This window comes from Garra rufa, chromosome 10 (genome assembly GCF_049309525.1).
Source record: "Garra rufa chromosome 10, GarRuf1.0, whole genome shotgun sequence".
Taxonomy (NCBI): domain Eukaryota; kingdom Metazoa; phylum Chordata; class Actinopteri; order Cypriniformes; family Cyprinidae; genus Garra; species Garra rufa.
In genome coordinates, this window is record NC_133370.1 from 30,144,687 (window position 1) to 30,155,543 (window position 10,857).

General features: G+C 35.3%; 1 protein-coding gene across 9 annotated transcripts; it reads right to left on the reverse strand.

Annotated features, from left to right (window-relative positions):
• Positions 1-22: 22 nt before the first annotated feature.
• On the reverse strand, positions 23-10,798 carry znf414 (zinc finger protein 414). 9 transcript variants are annotated; one of them, XR_012356789.1, is made up of 8 exons: positions 10,073-10,451; positions 9,662-9,725; positions 9,460-9,588; positions 9,226-9,331; positions 6,088-6,638; positions 4,313-4,383; positions 3,562-3,714; positions 23-510 (listed from the first exon to the last, which is right to left on the reverse strand). XR_012356789.1 is itself a non-coding variant. In XM_073848247.1 (8 exons), exons 3-8 carry the CDS (start codon positions 9,666-9,668, stop codon positions 434-436), a joined length of 1,023 nt encoding a protein of 340 aa, XP_073704348.1. In that variant the 5' UTR covers positions 9,669-9,725; positions 9,935-9,982; positions 10,073-10,449; the 3' UTR covers positions 23-433. The 9 variants fall into 9 exon arrangements, 8 of the variants coding, with proteins under 8 accessions (XP_073704348.1, XP_073704352.1, XP_073704350.1 ...); XM_073848247.1 differs by lacking the exon at positions 4,313-4,383 and adding an exon at positions 9,935-9,982 and having other exon boundaries at positions 10,073-10,449; XM_073848251.1 differs by lacking the exon at positions 4,313-4,383 and adding an exon at positions 9,935-9,982 and having other exon boundaries at positions 9,460-9,570; positions 10,073-10,443.
• Positions 10,799-10,857: the final 59 nt, after the last annotated feature.

Genomic DNA, 10,857 nt, shown 5'->3' on the forward strand with positions numbered 1-10,857 from the left:
AAATAAGATTAGATGAACTCACTTCACAGTTTAAACTAGAGACGGGTTTTATTTGCAGGGAGTAAACAGTACAGAAACAACTTGTCAAAACACAAAATTTATGTCTTTAATTCTGACACACAGATACTGCCTTCTGTAAAAAAGGTTAAACAAAAATGTAGGTGACACAATATTACAACATTAATGAGTTTATTCATATGCCATTCCAAATTATTTAATGAAACCTAACAAGTCATTTTGCTGAGTCAAGATGACTCATAAATGCTTACTGATGATAAGACATGCAGAACTTCATGTGTCTGAATACTGGTATTGACAGGTCCACACCAGAGATGCTTGAAGTCCACACTGTCCACACAAAGAGTTTCTCTCTCAGTAAAATGCTACTACAAAAGTTCTTTGTCAATCAGGAGATTTATCATCTCATTTCATGTTAGAGCTGTGTATAAGTTGAGTTCTCAGAGTGCAGTGAAGTCTTAGCCAGTAAAGCTGCAGTGCCAATCTCTGTATCTGTAAAACACACAGAAGGTTCAGTCTGGTGAGATAACACCCTTATATTGTGTACTTACTTTTAAAATGATAACGGTTGGAATTACACTACAGGACATAGTAGCTCAAGGTCCAGAAAGGTAGTAAGGGCATTGTTCAAATACATGCATTCATGGTACTGTCATGAACGTTTGTCAAAGACTTACATGGAAGAAAAAAAATTGTTAAATAATGTCATTATTTTTGTTTTCTTTTAAAATTACAGTGGATAGGCACATGGACTATTTTAACAATGTCTTTACTACCTTTCTGGGCCTTAAACATGATAGTTGCATTGTCATCTATGCAAGCTTAGAAAGCTCTCAGATTTGAATAAAAATGTCTTGATTTGTGTTTCAAAGATGAACAAAGTTTTACTGTGACTGCTTGTCATATTTTATTTCCATTTACTAAACTGTGATAATATGAGAAACATTAAAGGTGTCTGAATACATTTTGGTTTGACCGCATTTAAAAAAAACTAGGCGTCAGGTATTTTCTGACTTTGTAAATGGTTACAGAGGAAAAAAATGGACATTGTACACTGAACAACTGCAGATCATACATTACCAACATTTAAATTCTTCCAATAAGCAAAAACTCATGCAGAAACATATGATCATAACCCTAGAAACATTACAACTGAAAGCTCTGTGTTGTAAAATTGGATGAAAATACATTTAATATCCATTGACTGGATAGATTCATAGTCTGCTACTTAAAAAAAAAAAACAGTCTTTGCCCATCATAAACTTCAGACTGGCTCTGACTTTTGGCAACTAACACTGACTCAAGACTGATACAGTCTTGGTGCAAAAAACTGTTCGAAAGTCGAGTAGTGCATTTCAGCAAATGTCTCCAGGGATAGTTCAGCCAAAAATGAAAATTATGTCATTAATCACTCACCCTCATGTCATACCAACCCTGTAAGACCTTTGTTTATCTTTGGAACACAAATTAAGTTATTTTTGATGAAATCTGAGAGCTTTCTGATGCTCCATAGACAGCAATGCAGCTACCACATTCAAGGCCTAAAAAGGTAGTAAGGACATTGTTAAAATGCATGCGTCATCATGATACTGTCATGAACGTACATCAAAGACTAACACGGAAGAAAACAGATTGTGAATAATGTTATTTTTTTGTTTTCTTTGTGCATAAAAAGTATTCTTATAGCTTCATAAAACTACGGCTGAATCACTGATGTTACATGGACTATTTTAACAAACTCCTTAATACCTTTCTGGGACTTGAACGTGGTAGTTGCATTGCCGTCTATGAAGTGTCAGAAAGCTCTCAGATTTCATCAAAAAAATCTGCAGACTGGCTCTGACAAACTACTAACATTGACTCAAACAGACTGGAAATTGAGGCAAAAATCTGTGCAAAAGTCAAGTAGTTTATTCCAGCCTTAAAGGTGCCATAGAATGCATTGATACAATGTTTTAAATTGTTCTCTGATATCTACATAGAAGGTATATGGCATACTCTCCTTACTCTGTTTATGTGGTAAGTGAAATCTGTAACAGGCTACCGCTAGCATTAAGCTAACCATGTCCCTTCAGTGGCTCGCCTTATTTTATTAAAATGCCTTATTTGTTTTCCTTGCCTTTCTGAGTAAGTTACAGACACCAACCATCCCTGCAATTAACATCCCCTGCACAACCCGGAACATAACATTTATTCCCGTGATCTGCCATTTTCGCTATTGTCCTCGCTTTGTTTTTTTGTTTTTTTTCACAATAGCCTAGCTCCAGAACTTCTGATGATTCGGCTACGCAAATGTTGGGAGCGTAACTATTAATGATCGCGACTCCTACGCAATAGTCGCTGTTATGTTTGGATTAGCCTATTTTTCATTGGTCATTTGCAAACACTACAGTAGATTTATATAAGGAGGAGGAAACAATGGTGTTTGAGACTCATGGTATGTCATGTCCATGTACAGTTATTATTCGATATATTAACTGTTATTATTCGACTATGCTAAGGTAAATACAGTTTTCCGTTCTATGGCACCTTTAAAAGTATAGGTCACCCAAAAATGAAAATTCAAGCAAACAGTTGACAGTAGCCATTTTCCTAATACTGTAGAGGTTAATGGCCACCAGCAATTGTTTGGTTACCTACATTAGCCAAAATATATTTTGTGTTCGGCAGAAGAAAGAAATTTATATCCACCCTTTACCATTGTGGGCACAGACATTTGTACATTTTATGGGTCTGGCTTCTGGTCTCATCTGCGTCCAGCTACTTTTATCTGTACAAAACAGCTTGTTTTGCTGCTTGATATTGCAAATTGGTACCCTGGAAATCCAGAGGTCTCGCGAGAGCACAATTTCAATTGTCTCTGCAAGACACTCTGGCATCGAGCAATGCTCCACATTACTGCATTACGTAAGCAGTTCTGGGAACCAATCAAATCGGTGTTTCTGATATAGGCGGGCCAGAGGCGGGCGAGCTAAGCTGATGACGACAGCGCTCCGACGTCCGGAATCATTTAGTAAACAGATGAACACCAGTTGTTTGAAACGGCTTTGGCCGCTACAATGAACGAGTTAGACTTGGCTTTTCATATAAAAGAGGAACAGAAAACCGCGCTCGAATCGTCCCTTTGCAAGAAGGACTTTTTTTGCTGTTTTGCCGACTGGATACGGCAAGAGTTTAATCCGCTGGTAGCCAAGCATGTGGGGCTTAGTGAAAACTTACAGATTGGTCGTGGCGCTATCCAATTGCGTGCAGTGAGAGTTATCTTACCATATTCTTTTAATGTATTACCTTAATTTTGAACTAGTTTGTAGCACAAACAGTTTACAGTTTACTGCACATTGATATTCTTCTTTGTATTTGCCTATAGTGGCTAATGAACCGGAAGTCTCACCCATATGGTTACTTCTGCTTTGAAGAAAAAGGTGGATAGGTTTGGAGCAACTTGAGTTTTCATTTTTGGGCTATACTGTTAACCCAGTGAAACAAAATAAAAAGTGCATAGCATTCATTTAAAATGTTTAGAATTAAACAATGAAGTCATACCATGATCATTGTTCACTTTTCCCCCTGGGTTCTTGTGCTGGCCCTCAATGTGAGCGGTCATCTCTCCCCGGTCTGGGGTGCAGTGGCCGCACTGTAGACAACTGTACCGACCTCTTGTGTGCTCCCACAGGATGCGGCAGTTGAAGGACTGACCTGACAGATTTAATTAATGAGCGAGTCGTTAAAATCAAAACAGACTATTATATTCATGGTTATACGTTCAATGAGAATGTTAGACAGACAGAAAAACCTTCACCAGGGAAAGTATCAGATCGAGCTGGAAAAAGAACCCCAGTGATCACTGACATCGGCTCATATATACAAGAGCAATATATTATTCACACAGTTAAACCCAGTATAGACAGATGAACATGGGCACAAAGGTGTTGGAATTAGCAAGCGCTGTCAACGTCTCCACACATGGTCAATTAATATGATACAGCACCATCTCTTGCCAGAAATGACCACCTGAATTTAGCAAAAAGCTAATGGGAAAGGGGGAAAAGTGAAGGAACACCGGCCCTGAAAGCACACTCTCTGATGTTGTATTACATGTTAGTGAAGCACCCGGACATATGCGTTTAGGATCTGATGGGAGTGGACTGAGTCGTACAGCTAGATGGCACACCCAGGGAAACACTGAGCCTGGTTAGAGCAGGGGAAGGGGAGGAGGATTAGCATCTAAAGCATCATTTGAGGGAAGATCTGATTGTTCCCTCAAGCATGTGTGTGTGGATTCTCTGTGCCTCACCTGGACTTCATCTCTATTTAAACTCTGACTGCTCGGAGAGTTCCATCTGTGCAAAAGGGGCCCGGGCGGGTCTGGCAGGACAGTGCAACACGACAAAACACAGTTCACTCAAAGCGGCCATGACCAAGGCTTAGGCATTTCCCCCCCAAGTGACTTACAAATTCCCTTTCATAAGGACTCACACCTGTTGATAAGCAGGTGAGATCAGTTGAGCAAACTGGAAAATACACAGGTGAACAGGGTCTACAACGTAGGATGATTTAAGGAACACTGGGTCTCATTCAATAATTTATGTGTGGATTATTCGGATTTATGTGCACAGGAGAATGTCTCATAAAGTGAATACGCACATGAATTTGTTCTTAACCTTGTTGAATGAATTTGGATTTTACTGAATGAGCAAATGCATGCCCAAGATTAGTTTTTTTGGAAAAATTACATTTGTAAAAACTAAGATTTTTAAATGTAAAAAAAAAAAAAAAAAAAAACTCTTATGGTCACCAAAGCTGCATTTTTTAATATCAAAAATACAGTAAAAACTTTAATATTTAAAAATATAATTAGAATTTAAAATAACTGTTTTCTATTTGAATATATTTTAAAATGTAATTTATTCCTCTGATGGCAAAGCTGAATTTTCAGCATTATTGCTCCAGTCTTGAGTGTAGAAATCATTCTAATATGCTTATTTAGTGCTCAAGAAACATTTATTATTATTAGTAATGTTATATCTTGCTGCTTTATATTATCATGATACACTACCTTTTAAAAGCAATTTTTCTTTTATTTTAAATTTTTTAATTCATTATTTAAAAAACATTAACATACACAATTGTTCAAAAGCGACAGTAAAGACACTTATAATATTATAAAAGATTAAAATACAAAATAAACACTGTTCTTTTTAATTCCAATGAATCATTTAAAGAATCTATCACAAAACATATTTTGTTTTCCACAAAAATATCATGCAGCAAAAGCAGTTTTCAACATTAACGATAATAATGTTTCCTGAGCAGCAAATCAGCATTTAAGAATGATTTCTAAAGGATCATGTGACACTGAAGAGTGGAGTAATGGTGCTAAAAATTCAGCTTTACCATCACAAAAATAAATTACATTTTAAAATACACATTTAAAAAAAAAACTCAGCAAGCCTACATTTATTTGATCCGAAGTACAGCAAAAACACTCAAATTTTGAAATATTTGTACTATTTAAAATAACTTTTAAATTTTAAAATGTACTTTATTCCTGTGGTTTTGAATTTTAGAATCATTACTCCAGTCACATGATCATTCAGAAATCATTCTAATGTTCAAAAGAACAGAATATCTTGTAATTCAGATTTTTCTTGCAATTTCGAGTTTATATCTTGCATTTTTTTCCCTCTCACAATGAGTTTAAAGAATTAAAAAACTTTTAAAAATGGACTGTTCAAAAACTTTTGAATGGTAGTGTAAATACAGCCTTGGAGGACAAAAGAAACTTCTTTCATAACATTTTTTTTATTTATTTTTGTCATTAATTACTCTAAAATCTTGACCAGTAGTGTATCTATTTTTAAAATATCATCTTCTTCTTTTTAGACATTTTTTCAATAAATTTAGAATTTAAAAGTCTCTATATGAAAATTATTAATGTATCATGATCAGATTTCATGCATAAATTCATGCCCACACACAGTTAGTGAATGAGACCCATTGTGAGCAATGACACTTTCTTTAAGTCAGCTTTCCTCACTCACAGAGGAAAGCTTTATAAGATCCATTCACCTTGGTTCTTCCTCCAGACTGCGTTTGATCCCGGCGGTGATGGGAGGGGTGGTGAAGCGGTCAGACTGGGAGGACCAGACCTAGGAGACCTCTGCTGCTGCTGTAGGCCTTGATCTGACTGGAAGACTGGGCTAACAGGAGACAGAGTGGGTGGAAAGGAGTTGTAGGGAGATTCTGGTTGGCCAGGAAGATTTTGGCTTAAGGCAGGATTTAGAGTGGCAAGGGGCAGAGTTGCAGGCCCTGCAGGTGTGAGGTTAGCAAACCCATTGTTTTCTGGGGAGCGCTGGGTTACTGGCATGTTTGCCGGTGTTGGATTTGGGGGCAAAGAGGGCATAGATGGCATAGACTCCATCTCCTCAGGTGCATTTGAGGCTAAGAGGGGTCCAGATGATTCCATGTCACCAGAAGTGGGCGGAACATTGGTGGGATCTGCGTCAGGTGCTGTTCCAGTCTCGATCTTTGCAGCCTTGTTCTTAGCAACTTTAGCACAGGTCTGCAGGTGTTTAAGAAGGGTACGGTAAGAACGCAGTTTGGCCCTGCAGCTCTCGCACCTGAAAGACATAAAAATTATGATAATGAAGAAGCATAAATCTGAAACAAATATGTGACCCTGGACCACAAAACCAGTCTTAAGTCGCTGGGGTATATTTGTAGCAATAGCCAAAAATACATTGTATGGGTCAAAATTATTGATTTTTCTTTTATGTCAAAAATCATTAGGAAATTAAATAAAGATCATGTTACATTAATATTTTTTGTAAAATTCCTACTGTAAACCTATCCAAATGTAATTTTTGATAATAATATGCATTGTTAAGAACTTAATTTGGACAACTTTAAAGGTGATTTTCTCAGTATTTTGATTTTTTTGCACCCTCAGATTCCAGATTTTCAAATAGATGTATCTCGGCCAAATATTGTCCTATCCTAACAAACCATACATCAATAGAAAGCTTATTTATTGAGCTTTCATATGATATATATATCTCAGTTTTGTAAAATTTAACCTTATGACTGGTTTTGTGGTCCAGGGTCGGATATTAGAGGAGAACAGAAGTGCTAGTAAAGTTAAAGAAATGTGTTTACCCTCAAATAATTCTTTTTTTTAACATTTTTTCTGTCAAAATAAATTGTGCGCACTTCATGGTAGTATTTATAAAAACCCATACTACCGGATCTTTTAAAATGCCAGCCAGAGCTGCTTTAACATGCAGTCTGTCAGAGGTGTTAAAGTACCAAATAGGTAACATGTAAAAATAATAATGCAAATTAAAATATTATTTTTCACTTGCTGAAATTGTCAGATGATTTTTTATAAAAATCGTTTAAACGATTCCGGCAATTACACACATATGAAGTCCAACTCCTAAAGAAACAAAAAAAATATTTTCTCAGAATTGCAAATTTAAATCTCACAATTCTCACATAATAACTTGCAATTCAGCGTTAAAGTCAGAATTGTGAGATATAAATGTACAATTCAGAGAAAAAAAGTCAGAATTGTGAGTTTATATCTCACAATTAAGATTTTTTCCTTGCAATTTCGAGTTTATATTGTGCAATTCTATGTTGTTTCTCGCAAGTTTATATCTCACAATTCGGAGGTTTTTTTGTTTTGTTTTTTACAATTTAGTGTTTATATCTCAAAAAGTCAGAATATTGAGTTTATATCTTGCACTTCTGAGTTTTTTCCTTGTAATTTTGAGTTTACATCTTGCATTTTTTATTTTTTCTCTCTTGCAACTTTGAGTTTATACCTCACAATTCTAAGAAAAAAAAATCTGAATTTTGAGTTTTTATCTCACAATTGATTTCTTGCAATTTCTAGTTTACATCTTACAATTCTGAATTTTTATAGCAATTTTGAGTTTGTATCTGGCAATTAAAAAAAAAGTCAGAATTGTGAGTTTATATCTTGCAATTCAGATTTTTTTTCTCTCTCTATTTCAAATTCATATCTCATAATGCAGATTTTTTTTCCTTAAATTTCGAGTTTATATCTCGCAATTCTGAGTTTTTCTTGCAATTTTGAATTTATATCTTGTAATTCAGATTTTTTTTCCTTGAAATTTCGGGTTCATATTTTGCAATTCTAAATTTTTTGTTGCAGTTTTGAGATTATATCTCATAATTCTAAGGAAAAAGTCATAATTGTAAGTTTATATCTTGCAATTAAGATTTTTTTCTCTCAATTTCAAGTTTTCTTGCAATTTCAAGTTTGTATATGGCAATTTTTTCTTTCTCACTGTTTCAAGTTTACATGTTACAATTCTGAGTTTTTCTTTGTCACAATTTCAAGTTTATATCTCAATTCTAAGAAAAAAGTCAGAATTGTGAGTTTATTTCTCGCAATTCTTTGCTTGCAATTTCTTGTGATTCTGAGCTTTTTCTTTAATATTTCGAGTTTATATCTTGCAATTCTACCTTTTTTCTTGCAGATTTGACTTTTTATCTTGCAATTCAGATTTTTCTTGCAATTTCAAGTTTGTATCGGGCAATTCTAAGCTTTTTCTCACAATTTTGAGATTATATCTCACAATTCTAAGGAAAAAGTCAGAATTGTAAGTTTATCTTGCAATTAAGATTTTTTTTTCTTTCAATTTCAAGTTTTTCTTGCAATTTCAAGTTTGCATATGGCAATTCAGACTATTTCTCACAGTTTTGAGTTTATATCTCACAATTCTGAGTTTCCTTCTAGCAAATTCGGGTTTATATCTTGCAACTTAAGCAAGATATATCTTGCTATATCTTCAAACTAAGTTTTTTCTCTAAGTTTTGAGTTTATATATCACTATTCTAAGAAAAAAAAGGCAGAATTGTGAGTTTATATTTTGCAAGTCAGATTTTCTCTCGCAATTTTCGAGTTTACATCTCACAATTAATAGATTACTTTCTAGCAATTTCAAGTTTATATCTCACAATTCTTATTTTTCTTTGCAGTTTCAAGTTTACATCTCACAATTCTGAGTTTTTCTTTGTCACAATCAGAAGTATGAGTTTGTATCATGCAATTCTGAGAAAAAAAATCTGAATTATGAGATATAAACTTTATTTAATTGTTTATTCAGTGGTGGAAACAGGCATTCATAGGTTCCAAATAAAAGTAATTAAACTAAAAGCAAAACTATAGGAACTCACAGGAAAAAATAATTTGGCTTGTGGTGTTGCCTCATATGTTCCATCAGCTGCTGCATGTTGTTGAATGAACCATCACATCCTATATGAGAGCACAGGAACGTTTTCCCTGAAGAATAAAGGACAGTGCATTAGACACCAAATTATTGATAATTTATTAAATGTTTTCAAACAGCATTTTATTCATCAAATGCACTAGTACTAATAAAAAGAAAACCCAGCATGTTGATGTTATACCTGGAAGAGACTGGGCATTGATCTTTTGATGGTCCTGAAGATGACTATTCAGTGCTTCTGGGCTATTGTAGGTCCTCTTGCACCCAAAAAACGAGCAGGACATTTGACAGCCTGGTGGAACATTGCATACTTACACTGGGCTTTTAATATGCATAATCACTGAAACAGAAAAAATTTAAGCATACTACTGATAGTAACATACCCTCCATGGCGATTGCTTATAGTTGAGGTAGCGGGATGGTTCCTGTTCCAGTCAGACCTGAATTCTAGAATAACAAATGCCCTAATTTAGGATATCGGATAGGATATAGTTTAGTAATGCTCATGCACAAGAATGACAGTTAGTGGGTGTGCAAAGAGGAACAGCACAGTAGACGTAAAAGCAGTTAGTAGAATAACATGCACTTGATCAATTTAGTGTTCAAACAATAAACAATCCATTGACGTTACTGATAAAACTAACAGAACATCTCACCAACGTAAACAATCAGAGACGTGCGCAGACAGCCAGCAGACAAGCGAGCTAGCAGACAACAACAAAACATCACATTATCTGCTTACAGTACTTGTGTTCATGAGCAATTATTTATAGTGCACTTAATATGACACTTACTTCGAATGGATCCCTCCAAGTTTTCAAAGCTTCTTTTTAAAAACGGATATTAATTAAAATAAAAGCGGTTATCTGGCTACGTCGTATTTCCACCCTGTCTACGTGCGTTACGTTCATCATTAAATATCGCGAGAACACACGTTCCCGTTTTTCAGTTCGTCTTGTTCAGAGCCACAGAGAGTATAATGGCTCTGGTCTTGTTGACTGATAACAACATTTAAGATTATTCAAAATTCCACGTAGCACAGTTACTGATTTGAAAAGCTTTTGTTTTAACAAATAAATAAATAAATAAATAAATAAACAGATTTTAGTTTGGGGTGATGGGGTGATTTGTTATTCACACGACATAGCGAAATTTTACAATTGTTGACACAGCCTGTAGACATGACACATACCTTTTGATTAAAGCAACACTAAGTAACTTTTTTTTTACCTTAAAATAATGTTTCCGAACTCATGTCAGTGGTTCATCAACTCATAACAGGGAGAAACGGCACTCTCGTATTCGCTTTGCGACCCTCTATCAGCCATAACAGCACTATGTAAGTTTGGGTCGTCGGGTCGCGGTTTTGTAGTTCAAATGATACTACAAATGCGACTTGGTTTACGGCAGGCATACTCTACCTTGTCACTGGACATCGTTATTTCCAAAGCCGGTCCTGGATAGCCTTTCAAACAAATAACGTGCATGTGACATGACGGTAGGCTAAATTATTTACGACAGCGGTAATGGACAATTCCGCTTCTAACCTGTAGAGGGAACGTTGAGGGAAAAGTTACTT